Source organism: Muscardinus avellanarius (assembly GCF_963383645.1).
Source record: "Muscardinus avellanarius genome assembly, chromosome: 4".
NCBI lineage: Eukaryota > Metazoa > Chordata > Mammalia > Rodentia > Gliridae > Muscardinus > Muscardinus avellanarius.
In genome coordinates, this window is record NC_137789.1 from 90,943,306 (window position 1) to 90,963,221 (window position 19,916).

Below are 19,916 nucleotides of genomic sequence, written 5' to 3' on the forward strand. Positions count from 1 at the left end.
GCCTCCCAAGTGTGGGGATTACAAGTGTGCACCACCATGCCCGGCCAGAACATATTTTTAAAATTTATTTTCCAATAAACTGGAAAATGTGGAATAGATATATACAACCTACCTAAATTGAACCAAGAAGACATAGGAAACTTAAACTGACCAATAGCAACCAAAAAGATAGAAACTGCAATAAAAAGCCTGCCACCAAAGAAAAGCCCAGGTCCAGACGGACTTCCAGCTAAATTCTACAAAACTTTTATATAAGTACTTAAACCTAATACTTCACAAGTTATTCTGTGAAATCAAAAGAGATGGAGCTGAGTATGGTGGCACACATTTGATGGCACAAGTACTGGTAGAATGCCCCTGGGTTCCATCCCCAGTATCGCAAAAAAAATAAAAAAGAAAGAAATGGGCAGCTGAAATAAAAAGACACTTCACAAAAGAAGAGATAGATACAAATGGCCAGTAGATACTGAAAAATGTTCAATATTATTAGTAGTCAGGGAGATGCAAATCAAAACTACACTGAGATTCCATCTAACCCCAGTTAGAGTAGCAATCATCATGAAGCCAAAAAGGAAAAAAAAAAAAAAACAATAAATGTTGGCAAGGATGTGAGGAAATTGGAACTCTTCTACTCTCTTGGTGGGATGCAAATTAGTTCAGTCATTATGGAGATCAGTGTGGAGATTCCTCAAAAAACTGGGAATGGATCCACCATATGATCTAGCTATACCACTCCTGGATATCTTTCCAAAGGGGCTGAAATCAGAGAACTACAATAATATATTTATACCCACATTCATAACAGCACAATTCACAATAGCCAAATTTATGGAACCAGCCTAGGTGTCCATCAACAGATGAAAGGATTACAAAATTATGGGATATCAACACAATGGAATTCTACTCAGCAATAAAGAAGAATGAAAATTATGTCATTTTCAGAAAAATGGAACATTGTAAGTGAGATTAGCCAGTCACAGAAAGTGAAGGACATAGGTTTTCTCTAATATGTGGAAACCAGGGAGTAATTGGGAATACCAGAGGGACTCCAGATAATGGAGGAGAAACCTCAGCAGAGCAAGGGAGGTAGTCTAATGGAAGGGGAGGGGAGAAGGAGGATCAATGAAGGAATCACTTCCATAGGCTTTATGTACATATGTGAGAATACCATTGTCAATCTCAGTACCCAGTATTCAGAAAGGGAGTGATGGGAGGGAGCCTGGGGAAAACCCACCAAGTGCTGTGTGCATATATGTCACTATTAATATGATGTATATTATGATGTAACACTATAATGCACCTACAAAATCACACTTATAATAATAATAACAAAAGTAAATAAGATATGGACGGGAGTATAGAATGCCCCTGGGTTCTATCCCCTGTACCACAATCAATACATGGGTACGTAGGTAGATAGATAAAATAATAATAACTGGGAGAGAGGGATAATTTCTTGCCTACAATGGAATGCCAAGGGTTAACTGGCAGGCTGGAATGGGGAAATCATCACAGTATGAGTTGCATTACTTAATAATCATGAATGGAACAGAAGTGGCCTATGCCTGTAATCCCCACTCCTCAAGAAGCTGAGAGAGAATTGCACATTTGAGAAATCTGGACAACGTAGTGAGACCCTGTCTCAAAATAAAAAGGTCAGAGGGTAGCTTAGTGGTAGAGTGCTTGCCCTGCATGCATGATGCCCTAGATTCCATCCCCAATGCAAAACAAAAAAAGAATTGTGAATGGATACCAAATCTGAAAATGTAATGGGGACTTTTGCATGCATCTGTAGTGCTAGGGATATTGAACCAAGGGCCTGGTGCTTGGCACAGTCTCTACCACTAAGCTACGCTCCTTGCCCCAGGGTGGCTGCTTTTGATAAGGAGCAGAATCTTTTCATCATTTTTAGTATCTATTTAGGAGCTGAGCACAGTGGCACATGTCTGTAATGCTAGTACTTGGGAGGCTGAGACAGGTGGATCTCAGGTTCACTGCCAGCCTCAGCAATGTAGTGAGACCCTCAATAACTTAGTGAAACCTTATTTCAAAAAATAAAATAAAATATGGCTTGAGGTATAGATCAGAAGTCGAATGTCTTTGGACTCAATCTCCAATACCCCACCCCGCCACACACACAGTATTCACAAACTGCTGGTTAGATGCAAAGGGAAATATATTTACTATATAAGTGGAAAAATAGGACAGCATTTTGATCACGTTTTCTTTTTTTTTTTTTTTCTCATACTGCAGATACTGAATTGAGGGGCATTCTACCTCTGAGGTATACCCACAGCCCTATGTTATTTGAAACAAGGTCTCACTAAGTTGTGGAAGACTTCACAAGTTGCTAAGGCTCCCCAGAACCTTGCCATCCTCCTGTCTCAGCCACCCAAGTACTGGGATTATAAGCGGGTGCCACCACACCCAGCTCAATTGATCCAATTATTTAAATTATTGTTACCAGGGAACGACAGATGGAATGATGTGCCTCAAGATGCTATATCCTAGCTGGGCGTTGTGGTGCATGTTTGTAATCTCAGCATTTGGGAGGCTGAGACCTGAGGATCGCAGTTCGCAGACAGCTTCAGCTACTTAGTGAGGCTTAGACTCTGTTTCAAAATAAAGAATAAAAAAATAGGGTATGGGGTGTAGCTCGGAGGTCAAATGCCCCTGGGTTCCATCTCCACATCCGGAAAAAAAAACTCTATATCCTAGCTGGGTGTGGTGGCACATGCATGTAATCCTGGCATTCGGGACACTGAGACCAGAGGATCGCGGTTTGTGGACAGCCTCAGCTACTTAGTGAGGCCCTCTGCAACTTAATGAGACCTGTTTCAAAATAAAGAATAAAAAATATATATAGGGCAGGGGGTGTAGCTCAGAGGTCAAATGCCCCTGGGTTCCATCCCCAGACCTGAAAAAATTAAAAAAAAAAAAGCTATATCCTTAATAGGAGAGAAAGTAATTTATTTAGTAATCTGACCAGGAATGCATAATCTAATTTAATCATGAAGTGTCAGACAAACCCCTAATGAGAGTAACTATTAAAAAGGAGTAGGAAACGCTGGGCGTGGTGGCGCACGCTTGTAATCCCTGCGCTTGGGAGGCGGAGACAGGAGGATCGCGCAGGTTCGAAGCCAGCCACGCTGGTTTAAGAGACCCTGTTTCCAAATAAAAATATAAAATAGGTCTGGGAGTGTAGCCTGGAGGTAGAAGGGTTTCCAGGAACCCCAGTACCAACAACAAAAAAGGAGTGGGAAGCCAGGCGTCGTGGCGCATGCTTGTAATCCCAGTACTTAGGAAGCTAAAACAGGAGGATTGCAGGTTTGCAGCCAGCCTCACCTACTTGGTGAGGTCCTCTGCAATTTAGTGAGACACTGTTTCCAAATAAAGAATTTAAAAAAAAAATAGAGCTGGGGTTGTAGCTCTGAGGTGATAGCTCCCAGTACCACAAAAAATAAAAAAAGGAGTAGGAGCCAGGCATGGTGATGTATACCCGTAATCCCAGTACTGGGTGATTGAGATAGGAGAACACAGGTTTGAGGCCAGCCTCAGCAACTTATCAAGGCCCTCTAGCAATTTAGCAAGACTCATTTCAAACTAAAAGTCAGGCTTGGTGGTGCATGCTTGTAATCTCAATACTTTGGGAGGCTTATACAAGAGAGGAATGCAGGTTAGCAGCCAGCCTCAGCAACTTAGTGAGGCCCTTTGCAACTTAATGAGACCTTGTCTCAAAGGATAAAATACTATGGCTGGGGATGTAGCTCAGAAGTAGAATGAATGCTCCTGGGTTCAATCCCCAGTTCCACAGAAAGTAAAATAAATGAAACAAACAAACAAGTAAATTAGGGCTTGGGGTGTAACTTGAAGGTAGAATGTCCCCAAGTTAGATCAGAGTACCACACAAACACAAAAGGTTATTGCTACAAAAGCTAAAGATTACGGGGCGTGGTGGCACACGCCTGTAATCCCAGCACTTGGAAGGCAGAGAGAGGAGGAGCACACAGGTTCGAAGCCAGCCTCAGCTACTTAGTGAGGCTCTCAGCAACTTAGTGAGACCCTGTTTCCAAATAAAATAGAAAATAGGTCTGGGAGTATAGCCCGCAGGTAGAAAGCCCCTGGGTTCCACCCCCAGTAGCACCAAAAAAAAAAAAAAAAAAAAAAAAGAAAGAAAAAAAAGGCTAAAGACTGAGGAAATGTTTCAGATTAAAGAAAACTAAAATAAGAGTTAAATCTTAAACTGGATTCTGTTCTGGAGGGTGAAATTGCTATGTAGGACTTTATTAACGAAATTGGAATATGGACAATAGATTGCTGAAGTTGATAACTGATCCATGGTATATAAGATAATATCCTTATCCTCAGAAGAGCATGCTAAAGACTTTTGAGGTGAGGTGCTGCAACAACTGCAGCCTGATCTTCACTGGTGAGGGGTTGTATGAGAGAGAACATGTGTGAATGAAGTGTATCACCCAGGTAAGGACGTCTGAGCAGAGGAGATGCAGGTTATTGCATACTTTTTTGTTTTGCGGTACTGGGGATGGAACCCAGGGACATTCTACCTCCAAGCTATACCCTCAGCCCTATTTTTATTTTTATTTTGAAGCAGAGTCTTACTGAGTTGCAAAGGGCCTCACTAAGTAGTAGCTGAGGCTGTCCTCGAACTGCATCCTCCTGTCTCAGCCTCCCAAATGCTGAGATTACAAGCATGCGCCTCCATGCCTGGCAAGGCATACTATTTTTTTTCCGTAATTCAGACACTTGTCTGAATTTTAAGATTTTTTTTCCAAATAAAGTTTGTTTTTGTTTTGTTTTGTTTATATCCTGGGGATGGAACCCAGGGCCATTCTACCTCCAAACCACACCTCCAGTCCTATTTGAATTATTTTATTTTTATTATTTATTTATTTATTTATTTATCTTTAGGTACTGGGGGTAGAATCCAGGGGCATTCTACTTCTGAGCAACATCCCCAGCCCTATTTTTTTTATTCTTTATTTTTGAAACAGGGTCTCACTGGGTAAGTTGCAAAGGGCCTCACTACTAAGTAGCTGAGACTAGCCACAAACTCAGGTTCCTCCTCTCTCAGCCTCCCAAATGCTGGGATTACAAGCATGCGCCACCACACCCAGCTTCCAAATAAAGCTTTTTTTTTTTAAAGAGCTGGGCATGGTGGCGCACCCATGCTTGTAATCCCAGCATTTGAGAGACTGAGACAGGAGGATTGTGGTTTGTGGACAGCCTCAGCTACTTAAATAATGCCCTTTGCAACTCAGACCATGTTTCAAAATAAAGAATTAAAAATAGAGCTGGGGTGTAGCTTGGAGGTAGAATACCTCTGGTTCCATCCCCAGTACCACCAAAAAAAAAAAAAAGTTTTTAAAATATACTTTACAGATGCTGGTGTGGCGCACGCTTGTAATCCCAGGGTTTGGGAGGCTGAAACAGGAGGATCCCACCGTTCGAAGCCAGTCTCAGCTACTGAGTGAGGTTCTCAGCAACCTCCTGAGACCCTGTTTCCAAATAAAGTATAAAATAGGTCTGGGAGTATAGCCTGGAGGTAGAAAAGCCCCTGGGTTCCACCCCCAGTACCATTAAAAAAAAAAAAATAGGACTGAGGGTGTAGCTTGCAAATAGAATGCCCCTGGGCTCAATCCCCAATCCAATAAATAACTTTGTACAGGCCAAGTGTGGTGATATACACCTATAATCCAAGCATTTGGAGGCTAAAACAGGAGGATCACAAGTTCAAGGCCAGCCTGAGCAACTTACTGGGACCCTGTTTCAAGAATAGAAAATAAACGGGACGAGGATTGTAGTTCAGAGGTGGAATGCCCCTGGGTTCAATCCCCTGTACCAAAAAAAAATAAAAATAACCACTTCCAGGATTTCCATCTGACCTGGGCATAGTGGTGCACAACTGTAATCCCAGTACTTGGGAGGTTAAGAAAGGACTATCGCAGGTTCATGGCCAGCCTCAGAAATTTAGTGAGAGCCTCTGCAACTTATCAAGACCCTGTTTTGAAATAAAAAAATAAAAGGATTGAAGTATAACTCAAAGGTATACTATCCCTGGGCTTGATCCCCAGTACCATATAAAAAGGATTTACATTGACTACTTTTTTTTTTTTTTTTGGCCGTACTAGGGATGGAACCCAGGGACATTGTACCTTCAAACTATAGCCCCAGCCCTGTTTTTATTCCTTATTTTTGAAACAGGGTCTCATAAAGTTGCAGAGGGACTCACTAAGTAGTTGAGGCTGGCTGTGAACCTGCTATCCTCCTGTCTCAGTCTCCCAAGTACTTAGATTACAGGCGTCGTGCACCACTACACCAAACTACAACTACGTGTGTGTGTGTGGGGGGGGGGTGTGGTGCTGGGGATTGAACCCAGGAGCACATCCTGTATTTTTATACTTTATTCTACCTCTGAGCACATCCTGTATTTTTATACTTTATTTTGAAACAGGGTCTCACTAAGTTATGGAGGGCCTCACTAAGTAGCTGAGGCTGGCCACGAAGCCGGATCCTCATTTCTCAGCCTCCCAAGTACTGGGATTACAAGCCTGCGCCACCACGTCCAGCTCATTGACTACTTTTTGACAGTCTCACTAATAGAAGATTACGTTATAGTAGATCATCTTAGTTTTTAAAAATCAGTTACCAAGAATAATCTGATATTTACATGGGGTAAAGATCTTAGTTCTTTCGGCATCCACGTTTTCCACTCGTCAAAGCAAATGAGGCTTCATTTCATTCATCAGCCAGCCCTTCTCTTAGAAAAAGGATGCTGGTACTTATGCTTCATGAAACTATTCCACAAACATAAGCTTTTCCTTTTCTCACGAAGATTATAGCAGGAGGAATGAGAAAAACAGATGTTGCTCCCAAGGCTTCTAATGGATGTATTTCCACTGGAAGCCCTTTGACAGCTCTGGCCTCTGCTCCTTTGCCCTGTGGGCCCAGCCTTTCCATCTCTGGCACTCTGGCACAAAGTTAATGTTGACCTTTACCTGAAAACACAATGATAAAATACTCTTGTTGAACCTCTTGAGAGAGTGATTTCATGATCTAAGCACATAGACCTAAGCATATGCCATTTTATTACCAAAATGAATTTTATTCTTTAATTGGGAATTCTTATTTATTTTATCAAATAGAGAACATTCCCTAAATCTAACTGGGAAGAGTCTGTGTGCTTGGAATGTAAAAAAGGAAGAACATAAATCTCTTGTACTGCTCACCGCAGGTCATTATTACCACAGCTTCCCAATTAACCTCCCCCACCCTGCCCACCCCAGACACCCAGGGCCCAAGGGAGGCCCAGAGGCTCCTGCAGAACTGCTCACTATCATCTGTTCTTCTAAGCATTTGAAAGCTGCTGTGGCTCAAGTTTCCCTTAAGGGAAAAGTAGCCCAGATTTTTCTGTTCTTGACCTATCTTATTTACAACTGTACATTTTTTTTGTAGTTTTATCCATATAATTGGCATAAAATAAACTACCCATATTGAAAGTATACACTTTTATAAATTAAAAAAAATTTTTGTAAGTTGAGCATGGTGGTGCGAGCCTATAATCATAGTACATGGGAGGCTGAGACAGAAGGATCATAGGTTTGAGACAGCTTCAGCAAGTGAGACTCTCATCAACCTAAAGAGACCCTGTTTCAAAATTGAAAAAAAAATAAGGCTGGGAGTATTGCCTGTAGGTAAGAATGCCCCAGGGCTCCATCTCTGGTATCACCAAAAAAAAAAATATTTTTTTGTATTAAAGATTGAATCCAGGGGCATTCTACCTCCAAGCTACACCCTAAACCCTTTTCATATCTCTTACTTTGAAGCAGGGTCTTGTCATGGGTCAGCATGATAATTTCTGTGGATTCTTGGCTTCCATGACAAAAAAGAATTTCAATACATGCCAGTCAGAGACAAAGCCAGAGGTTTAATCAAGAAAAGCAAAGATACTCATTCAACTTGGGGAGAGTGCAGCTCCAGAGGGGTGGGAGGAGAGGCAGAGAGAGGCAAAAGGACCCTCAGATCTAATCTATCCTCCTATTGAATAGAGGAGGGTTGGCCACAGGTACATAGAGAAAAATGGGGCTGTGATGGCAGCCTCCTTCTTTGAGGCTTTAGGCCCACAAAAGGTGGGAATTCCTTTTTTAGATAAGAATCAGGGAGATGGGCATGGTGGCACACACTTGTAATCCCAGCATTTGGGATGCTGAGACAGGAGGATTGCGGTTCAAGGACAGCCTCAGGTACTTAGTGAGGCCCTTTGCAATTCAGTGAGACCCTGTTTCAAAATAAAGAATAAAAAATAGGGACGGGAGTGTAGCTCAGAGGTAACATGCTTCTGGGTTCCATCCCCAGTACCAAAAAAAAAAAAAAAAAAAAAAAAAGGTTATGAAGTTTTTTTACACTTTTTTTTGGGGGGGGTGGTACTGGGGTTCCTGGAAACCCTTCTACCTCCGGGCTACACTCCCAGACCCCTATTTTTATATTTTTATTTGGAAACAGGGTCTCTTAAGCCAGCACAGCTGGTTTCAAACCTGCGCAATCCTCCTGTCTCCACCTCCCGAGCACAGGGATTACAAGCGTGCGCCACCACGCCTGGCCAAGTTTTTTAGACTTTAAAACTATATTTTTCTTTCCTTCCCAGTCTGTTTCCTTTCTACTTAAATTTTTATTTTTTCTCTTCTACTCCATCAGTCTCACTAGGTTGAAACAGGGCCTCACTAAGTAGCTGAGGCTGGCCACGAACTGCTATCTTCCTTTCTCAGCCTCCCAAATTCTGGGATTACAAGCGTGCACCACCATGCCTGGCCTTATTTTTCATTTTGAAACAGGGTCTCACTAAGTTGCAGAAGCTTCATTAAGTTGCTGAGGCTGGTGGCAAACCTGAGATTCTCCTGTCTCAGCTTCCCACGGACTGAGATTACAGGCATGGGCCACTATGCCCAGTTTAGTGAGGCTACATCATAGGACTTTCAAAATAACTCACCCTTGGCACGATCAATACTGTAAAGCGTTGAGGAGCATCCATGGCATCCACCCACTGAGTGGACATAACCCTTTCCCACCTAGTTTCAACAAATAAATGTCAGCCAAACATGGCCAAATACGCTGTGGGAGGCAGAATCACCCACTTTTGAGGACCACAGGCACAGTCATGCTGCTGTCTGCCAGTTTGACAGTTGTACTTTTTTTCCATCTTGATGACTTACTGTCTTGATTTAGAATGTCCAGTATAGTGTTGTAAACACCGGCTCATTAACTATTGGTTTTTTCCACTGAGCTACATCCCCACCACACCTCACCTCTTGATTCATTCACTTTTCATCTTAAGGGGAAAATGTTTTCTCATTCTCTATTAGAAATACTAACTGGAATCGGGCGTGGTGGCATACGCTTGTAATCCCTGCACTTGGGAGGCTGAGACAGGAGGATCAAAGCCAGCCTCAGCTACTTAGTTGAGGCTCTCAGCAACGTAGTGAGACCCTGTTTCCAAATAAAATATAAAATAGGTCTGGGCATTTAACCCAGAGGTAGAAACCCTCTGGGTTCCACCCCCAGTACCACAAAAAAAAAAAAAAAAAAAAAAAAAAAGAGCCGGGCGTGGTGGCGCACGCTTGTAAACCCTGTGCTTGGGAGGCTGAGACAGGAGGATCACACAGGTTCAAAGCCAGCCTCAGCTGGTTTAAGAGACCCTGTCTCCAAATAAAATATAAAATAGGTCTGGGAGTATAGCCCAGAGATAGAGGGCCCTGGGTTCCATTCCCAGTACCACAAACAAACAAACAAAAAAATACTAACTGGATCTGGGCGTGGTGGCACATGTTTGTAATCCCAGCAATTGGGAGACAGAGAGGAGAATCGTGGTTCGTGGCCAGCCTCAGATACTTAGTGAGGCTCTTTGCAACTCACAGAGACTCTTTCAAAATAAAGAATAAGATAATAGAGCTGGGAATCGGGGTGTGGTGGCGCACATTTGTAATCCCTGTGCTTGGGGGCTGAGAAAGGAGGATCGCACAGGTTCGAAGCCAGCCTCAGCCTCTGAGTGAGGCTCTTAGCAACTTAGTGAGATCCTGTTTCCAAATAAAGTATAAAATAGGTCTGAGAGTATAGCCCAGAGGTAGAAAAGCCCCTGGGTTCTACCCCCAGTACCCCCCCCCACACACACACACAAGAAAAATAGAGCTACAGGTGTAGCTCAGAGGTAGAATGCCCCTGGGTTTCATCCCCAGTACCCCCCCACACACACACAAAAGAATATTAGCTCCAGCTGGATGTGGTGGCGCATGCTTGTGATCCCAGTACTTGAGAGGCTGAGACAGTAGGATCACAGGTTTGAGACCAGCCTGAGCATCTTAGGCCCTCTGCAACTTAGTGAGATCATGTTGTCTCTAATCTGCAATGTTCCTTCTTGGCTTCCCAAATATTGGGATTACAGGCCTGTGCTATGATGTCCTGCTAATTATCCTTCCCATCCCCCCATGGCACTGGGAATTGACCCAAGGGCATTCCACCTTTGAGCTCCATCCTACCCCTATTTTATTCATTCATTCATTCATTCATCATTCATTACAGTACTGGGGATTGAACCCAGGGGCATTCTACCTCCAAGCTACAACCCCCAGCCCAATTTTTTATTCTTTATTTTGAAACAGGGTCTCACTGAGTTGCAAAGGACCTCACTAAGTAGCTGAGGCTGACCTCGGACCACGATCTTCCAGTCTCAGCCTCCCAAGTACTGGGATTACAAGCGTGCACCACCATGCCCGGCTCCTTCATGAATTTCTTGTGGCTGATGTGCAGTATTTGAAAAACTTTGTGTCGCACATTTTATCTTTGAGTTGTTTCTGGAGAAAGTAAATCTTCTTCTTCTCACTTCATCTTGGTCAGAGCAGAAACCCTCAGTGCTCTTTCCTACTTTGTTGTCATATATTTTAATGTTGGGCTGGGCCTGGGTGCTTGGCTATAAAAATCACTACCAGTATCATTGGTGTGACCCAGTGAAATCTCAGACACTATCACAAAATACTCCTATTCCTCCATTTTGTTTGTGTTCTAGGTTTTCTGTCTCAACTGGTCTCTGAAAGCCCTCTGACCGAGTGCATCCGCGCTGGCCACTACGCAGCCAGTGTCATCATCAGGCGGACTGGCTGCACCTTCCCCGAAAAGCCGGACTTCCACTGACGGAAGAGCAGAGTGCAGACGTGGTCCTCACCACTTCCTGAGAACCCACACAATAATGAAGCAAATTATCTCTTATCTTTCCTACTACACTAATACTCATTCTTAATTTAGAGGGTACAGTAATGCTCATAGGCTCTGTAGGCTCTCAACAACCTGAAAAAACTAATGTTTATTTCCTTCCTTTGTTAGTGCCTCTTAAATGTCAATCAAATGGGAATAACACTGCAATAGAAATTTTATTTCATTTTCAATTACTTTGTAAATTCATGTGTATTTAGCAGATTGGTCCATTTTTTACATTTCTGCTTTGAATGCAGATGCAATTTAATATAATAGATTTTTAAAGAAATTAATCCAGGCAGCTGGGTGTGGTGGCGCAAGCTTGTGATCCCAGCATTTGGGAGGCTGAGACCAGAGGTTCACGGTACGCAGACAGCCTCAGCTCCTTAGCAAGGCCCTTTGTGACTCAGTGAGACCTTGTTTCAAAAAATAAAAAAACTAAAAAATAGGGCTGGGGGTGTAGCTCAGAGGTAGAATGCCTCTTGGTTCCATTCCTGAAAGAAAGAAAGAAAGAAAGAAAGAAAGAAAGAAAGAAAGAAAGAAAGAAATAAATCCCAAAGCTGGTATGATGATACATTCATGTAATCCCAGTACTTGGGAGGCTGAAACAGAATGGCAGGTTCATGGTCAGCAACTTAGTGAGGCCCTCCACAACTTAGACCCTGTTTCAAAATAAAGAATAAAAAATAGGGCTGGGGTTATAGCTCAGAGGTAGAATGCCCCTGGGTTCAATCCCCAGTACCAAAAAAAAAAAGTGAATCCTAACACATCAATCTTTAACTTTTTATATAAATATATCTACTTTAGGATACATAGATAAATATAGGACATATATACATGGCAAAATGGTCAAATAAGGTACAGAGGTATTTATCTTACCAAATTATTTCAAATCTCTTCAATGAGCACTCAAACATGTAATAAACATTGGGTAATTGATTATTTGCAAAATTTTAGGTTGTTGTATTGCAATATTTAAATCATAACCTATGCTTACTTATGGTACTCTGTAATTTGATACAAATAAAAACTTGTCATATAGGAATTTTTTTTCATCTTTTCTTTGTGTTCAATAAGGAAGAAAAAATATTAGGACAGGTATAGTGGCACACACCTGTAATTTCATTACTTGGGAGGCTGGGACAGGAGGATCACAGGTTCAAAGCCAGTGCAGGGTGATTTTGCAAGATCATATTTAAAATTTAGAAAATAGAGCCAGGCATGGTGGTGCACGCTTAGAATCCCAGCATTTGGGAGGCCGAGACAGGAGGATCCTTGTTTGCAGACAACCTCAGCTACTTAGTAAGGCCCTTTGTGGCTCACTGAGACCCTATTTCAAAATGAAGAGTAAAAAATAGGGCTGGGGGTATACCTCGGAGGTAGAATGTCCCTGAGTTCCATCCCCAGTACCGAAAAAAAAAAAAGTAGGCCGTGTGGCTTTTGCAATTCCCTTCCCCCACACTCCAAGGAATTCAAGAAACAAGAAAATATGGCCTATATATGGGGAGAAAAAGCAATCAACAAAAATTGTTCCTGAGAAATTCCAAATATCAGACTTACTAGATAAAGACTATTTTAATTATAATCAGTTAACAAACAAAAAACCTGTCTAAAAATCTACGGAAACATGTTTTACCAACATGACAATATCAATTAAGGATATAAAAAGAAGGAACTAAATAGAAGTTTTTTATTTGTTTTTGTTTTGGGTACTGAAGGTTGACCCAGAGGTATTCTACCTCCAAGCTATACCTCGAGCTTTATTTTATTTTTCAATTTGAAACAGAGTCTCACTAAATTGTCCCTGAAATGATATCTAACGCAGTCCCAGTCCTCTTGTCTCAGCCTCCCAAGTACTGGGATTACAGAGCTGTACCACCATGCTCACCTAAAATAAAATTTTTTTTGTTTTGTTTTGTTCTAGGGATTAAACCCAGGAACATTCTACCTCGGAGCTACACCCACAGACATTTTTTTTATTTTTTTGTTTTGAAACAAGGTCTTCCTAGGTCATTGAGAGTCTTGATAAATTGCCAAAGCCATCCTGCAACCTGCAAACCTCTTGTTTCAGCCTCCCAAGTACTGAGATTACAGGCATGTGCCACCACTCCTGGCTCTAAATAAATTGTTTTTGGGGGGTTGTACTGGGAATTGAACCCAGGAGCATTCTACATCTGAGCTACACTCCAGCCCTATTTTAGCTTTTATTTTGTTTTGTTTGTTTGGGTGTTTTTGTTTTTTCAGGTCTGGGGGTGGAACCCAGGGGCATTCGACCAACAAGCTACACCTGCCCTATTTTTTATTCTTTATTTTGAAACTGGGTCTCACTGAGTTGCAGAGGGTCTCACTAAGTAGCTGAGGCTGTCTGCGAACCGAGATCCTCAGGTCTCAGCCTCCCGAATGCTGGGATTACAAGCGTGCGCCACCACGCCCGGCTTAGCTTTTATTTTGAAACAGGGTCTCACTAAGTTGCTAAGGGCCTCACTAAATTGCTGAGGTCAGCTGTGAAAACCTGCAATCCTCCTATCTCAGCCTCTCAAGTACTGGGATTAGAAGCGTGCGCCACCACATCCAGTTTAAATAAAAAATTTGAAGTTGAAAATTATAATAAACAAAGCTGAGTGTGGTAGCAGAGACCTGTAGTCCTAGTATTTGGGAGGCTGAGACAGAAAATGGCAGGTTCAAAGCCACCCTCAGCAATTTAGTGATGCTTTCAGCAATCTAATGAGACCCTGTTTCAAACAAACAAACAAAAAAGTTTAAAAAGGGCTAGAGGTATAACTCAGGTAGAATGCCCCTTGGTTCAGTCTCCAGTACCAAAAAATAAAAGAGAGAAATAAAAACATATGTATATACATACACACACATATGTATACAAATCTTCATAATATCTATATTATTCATAACTGCCAAAAATCAGAAATAATCTACATGTCCATCAACTGATGAGTAGAAACAAATTTGGCCATAAAAGAATCATGTACTAATACATACCACAACATGAACAAACCTGAGAAAAGGTATTCTGAGTGGAAGAGGCATCACTGAGGACCACATGTTCTATTATCCTATTTATGTAAGAAGTCCAGAATATACATCTGTAGAGACAGAAGGCTGATAAATGGTGTGCAGGGCCGGGAGCTGGGGAAATGTAGTGACTGCTAATGGACACCAGCTTTCTATTGGAACAATGAAATATTCTACAGTTAGATCATGCGATGGTTGTACCACCCTTAGCAAATACTAAAAACCATTCATGGCCTGGCATGGTGGTGCACACTTGTAATCCCAGTACTTGAGAGGCTAGACAGGACGGTTGCAGGTTTGAGGACAGCCTCAGCAAGTAGTAAAACTCATCAATCTAGTGAGACCCTGTTTTGAAATAAAATGAAAAAGGGCTAGCGGTGTGACTCAGAGATGGAATGCCCCTGGGTTCAATTCCCAGTACCACACACACAAAATTCATACTCTTTTTTTTTTTTTTCTCTATGTCTCCCCATTTGCAATACAGACCAGGCACAGGGCTGGGCTGAGGTGTGTATGGGGCAGGCTTACTCTGCCTCCTCTTTCTGTACGGTCAGCATAGGAACGCTGCCTGTGGTAAGCACCAGCAGGCCAAAACGCATACTCTTGATTGGTAAACTTTGTCATATGAATTAAACCTCAGTAATACATCAGGAAATTACATATGAGCTATAATCCTATTTCTTTTGGACAGTGCTTGGATGGATGTCATGGTGCTCATTATATGCCTGTCCTGCATATCATAAGTGCTTAAAGAATATCCTCTCATTTTGGAATTTTTTCTTCTACTGAAAATCCTTCCATTGTACAGGTATCATACACAGACAAGCATTTGGGAAATTTACAGGCGCAGAGCCCCACTCCAGACCCCGTCACCCACACAGCTACGCCGCACACTCAGTGTTCAGCGCCACAGAAATGTTGCCTGTTTTAAATATAGGACAAATGTTGCAGCCAATAAAAAATATATTAGAAATAATTGATACTGGGGATTGAAACCAGGGGCATTCTGCCTCTAAACTATACTCCAGCCCTATTTTAATTTTTTGTTGTGAAATAGGGTGTTCCTAAGTTTCTGAGGCTGGCATTGAACCTTCTATCTTCCTGTCTCAGCCTCCCAAGGACTAGGATTACAGGCGGCAGCCACCACACCAGCTTTGGAGATAATCCTTCACCCTATTTTTAAAATCTATAACATGTAAAAGGTCTTAAACTTTTTGTTTAAGGCGGGTGTGGTGGCACACACCTGTAATCCCAGCATTCGGGAGACTGCGACAGGAGGATTACAATTAAAGGACAGCCTCAGCTACTACTTAGGCCCTTTGCAACTTCCTGAGACTCTTTCAAAATAAAGAATCAAAAATAGAACTGGTGGTATAGCTCGAAGGTAGAATGCCCTTGGGTTCCATCCCCAGTATTGAAAAAAATAAAAATTAAAAAATAAATAAGTTGCCGGGAGTGGTGGCGCATGCTTGTAATCCTTGCGCCTGGGAGGCAGAGACAGGAGGATCGCACAGGTTCGAAGCCAGCCTAAGTTCTTGTTTCTATTTGCTGAGTAATAGTTAAACTCTCTGAAGTTAAGTTGTAGGTGCAAGTGACTGGCAATTCTTGGGTAGTTTTGTCTGAAGGACTTGCCCAGGACACCTCTCTCTACCTGTTTGCCTCACAGCTTTTTCCTTGCTGGATCACACTGCCTTGGGAAAGTTCAGACAGAAGCCAGTGTTCTAATCAAAGGCCATTTCAAATGTGTGTCAGAATGTGGCTATCTCAGCCAGGCGTGGTGGCGCACACTTGTAATCCCAGCATTTGGGAGGCTGAGGCCGGAGGATCACGGTTTGCGGACAGCCTCAGCTACTTAGTGAGGCCCTCTGCAACTCAGTGAGACCCGGTTTCAAAATAAAGAATCAAAAATAGGGCAGGGGCTATAGCTCAGAGGTCGAATGCCCCTGGGTTCCATCCCCAGACCCACAAAAAAAAAAAAAAAAAAAAAAAAAAGAATGTGGCTATCTCATGTCTTTTTTTTTTTTTTTTTTTTTTTTGTGATACTACGGATAGAACCCAGGGGCATTCTACCTCCAAGCTACACCCCCAGCCCTATATTTTATTCTTTATTTTGAAACAGGGTCTCACTGAGTCGCAGAGGGCCTCACTAAGTAGCTGAGGCTGTCTGCGAACAATGATCCTCCTGTCTCAGCCTCTCAAATGCTGTTCACAGTCTCAGCTACTTAGTAAGGCTTTCTGCAACTTAGTGAGACCCTGTTTCAAAATAAAGAATAAAAAATCCGGGCTGGGGGTGTAGCTCGAGGTAGCATTTCCCTGGGTTTCATCCCTAGTACCACGAAGGAAGGAAGGAAGGAAGGGAGGGAGGGAGGGAGGGAAGGAAGGAAGGAAGGAAACAGGGCTGGGAGCTGGGCGTGGTGGTACAAGTTTTTAATCTCAGCATCTGGGAAGCTGAGACAGGAGGACCATGGTTCGTGGACAGCCTCAGCTACTTAGTGAGCCCTGCTGCAACTCTGTGAGACCCTGTTTCAAAAAATAAACAATAGCCGGGCATGGTGGCGCACACTTATAATCCCACCATTCAGGAGGCTGAGACCAGAAGGTCGGGAACCGTGGACAGCCTCAGCTACTTAGTGACACCCTGTTTCAAAATAAATAAAAAATAGGGCAGGGGTGTAGCTCAGTGGTTGAATGCCCCTGGTTCCACCCCCAGACCGGCATAAAAATAAACAAAAATAGGACTAGGTGGTATGGCTTGGAAATAGAATGCCCCTGTGTTTAATCCCCAGTGCTAATATATATATATATATATGTAGCTGAGGGTGTATCTGAGAAGCAGAATGCCACTCAAAATATAATCCCCGTGGGATTATATAATGGAAATTATATATTGGAATTGGGATTATATTTTGGAAACAGAGTCTTGCTGGGTTGATGAGAGTCTCACTACTTGCTGAGGCTGGCCTCGAACCTGCGATCCTATCTGTCCCAGCCTCTCAAGTACTGGGGTTACAGGCATGTGCCATCTTGCCCAGCTTGTCATAAAGTATTTGACAGGCATCATGGTCCTACAAAGATGTCCTTACTCTAATTCTGGCATCTGACAACTACATTATGTAACATGGTTACAGGGACGTTACAAGCCAGACAAGGTGGTACATGCCTGTAATCCCAGTACTTGGGAGGCTGAGACAGGAAGATTGCAGGTTTATGGCCAGCCTCAGGAATTTAAGCAAGGCCCTCTGCAAATTCAGTGAGAGCCTGTTTCAAAAATAAAATGGGAAGCCGAGCGTAGTGGCATATGCTTGTAATCCCAGCATTTGGGAGGCTGAGACAAGAGGATTGCAGGTTCTCAGCCAGCCTCAGCTACTTAGGCCATTTGCAATGCAGTGAGACCCTGTTTCAAAATAAAGAATAAAAAATAGGGCTGGGGGTATAGCTCAGAGGTAGAATGCCCCTAGTTTCTATCCACAGTACCGCCCAAACTAAAAGAATAAAGAATAAAAAACAGGGCTGGGGGTGTAGTTTGGAGGTAGAATGCCCCTGGGTTCATATTACCAATACTAAAATATATATACATATAGCCTCATAGAAGAGTGACAGCCATGTCCATTGGGTCACCTTGCATCAAAAGACACTGGATTGTCAGCTCAAAAGCTCCCACTGCCCAACATGGCCAAACACCAATGCAGAAAAACGCTCCAAACCGATGGGGTTTATTTCTAATACTAAACACAGCTTTGAAATTCAGGTTTCTCGTGTACAGGACAGCATGTGAACTACTGGTGAATAATTGCTTCAACAGGATCAGCCCTTTAAAGGCCAAAGGAGTAAACACGATCTTCCCTGTGAATAAAATGCAAGGGTTGTGTAGGGATGAAAGTACTGAAGGTCGCCATTAGCAGCACAGTGAGTAGGAGACTTTCCCTCACTCCAGTGTAGACGCCCATCAATAAACAGTGTTAACAGCTCCACGTTGCCAGACAATTGCACCATTGAAAGGCAAGGCTGGTAAGTGCTCCCTATTTCCAGGGATTATTCTGTGTGTCTCAGAAGTAGGGTGCTTTGTCCTGCTTCCCCTTTGTGTGAGTAAATGTCTTTTTCTTCTATGAGCCCAGCTCAGGCTCTCCCCCCTCTGCAGCCATTGTGGAACCATTAGCAGTGGCCGCGGGGAAGCCAGGTAGCGGGAACCCAGCACTAGACATGCCCACGATGCACTGAGAGGGCGCAGCCTCTCCGGAAATCGCTCTTTGAACACAGACCCATTACTCAGAGTGCACTTGGTGTGGTTTGGGGTATGCTTTTTGTGAGAAGCAATAAACCCATCCAGAAAGCCATTGTAAGCCACAGGATCCAAACAAGCTGACTGAGACCTATTATGTGCCATCCTGAGCACGCTGAGAAGCAGTTCCCTGGCAGATGTGGTGGCGCCTTATGGTCCCAGTACTTAGGAGACTGAGACAGGTTCAAGGACAGCCTCAGCAAGTGGTGAGACTCTCATCAACCTACTAAAACCTGTTTCAAAATAAAAAAATAGCCGGGCGTGGTGGCGCACGCTTGTAATCCCCGCGCTTGGGAGGCAGAGACAGGAGGATCGCGCAGGTTCGAATCCAGGCGCGTGCACTGTTTCCAAATAAAAATGCAAAATAGGTGTCTGGGAGTGGAGCCCGGAGGTAGAAGGGCTTCCAGGAACCCCAGTACCACACACAAAAATAAATAAATAAATAAAATAAATAAAAAATAAAAAAATAAGCTGGGTGTGGTGGCACACGCTTGTAATCTCCGTGCTTGGGAAGCTGAGACAGGAGGATCGCATAGGTTCAAACCCAGCCTCAGCTACTTAGTGAGGATCTCAGCAACTTAGACCCTGTTTCCAAATTAAAAAAAACATATATAAGTAGATCTGGAAATATAGCCTGGAGGTAGAAAGCCTCTGAGTCCCACCTCCAGTACCATCTAAATAAATAAATAATAAATAAATAAATGCCAGGTATGGTGGCGTATGCTTGAAATCCCAGTACTTAGGAGGCTGAAACAGGTTCAGAAAGCCAACCTCAGCAACTTAGCAAGGCTCTCAGCAACCTAATGAGACCTTGCTTCCAAAAAAGAATGAAAATCAGGCTAGGGATGTAGCTGGAGGTAGAATGCCTCTGGGTTTAATCCCCCAAAATACACACACACACACACACACACACACACACACACACACATCCCTGTAGCTCTGTGGGAGCTCTGTCTCACATGTGTGAGGCCCTGCGTTCTGTCCCACAGTGACAACCTCCCCAGGCGAATGGCAGGCGTCCTGCCCACAGTGGGAGTCCATGCCTTCTAATCTCTCAGCAGTGCTGGGCAAGCGCTATGTCACTGAGCTACATCCACAGCCCGTTTCTCAGCCTCCCATCCACTCCAAGCTTGGCGAATGAGCTGCCCGAGGCTGCCGCTGCTCAGCACAGTTGCACTGTGTTTGTTGTTGTCCTTTTTTCAGTACTAAGAACTGAACCCAGGGCTCTCTACCTCTACCTGAGCTACACCCCTCACCCCAACACATGTTCTCTTAAAAGGGCCTAAACTGCTGGGCGTGGTGGCGCACACTTGTAATCCCAGCATTTGGGAGGCTGACACAGGAGAATCAC

At 43.2% G+C, this 19,916-nt stretch overlaps 1 protein-coding gene across 3 annotated transcripts in view; it reads left to right on the plus strand.

Annotated features, from left to right (window-relative positions):
- ADK (adenosine kinase) overlaps window positions 1-11,199 on the plus strand; it is a gene marked incomplete at both ends in the record, with an annotated part of 558,240 nt that extends 547,041 nt beyond the window's left edge. For 2 of the 3 annotated variants that reach the window (XM_080694398.1, XM_080694396.1), the window contains one exon: window positions 11,075-11,199. In XM_080694398.1, coding sequence (XP_080550524.1) covers window positions 11,075-11,199 — 125 coding nt within the window. The remainder of the gene's footprint in view (window positions 1-11,074) is intronic. The other variant, XM_080694397.1, reaches the window with a different exon arrangement.
- Window positions 11,200-19,916: the final 8,717 nt, after the last annotated feature.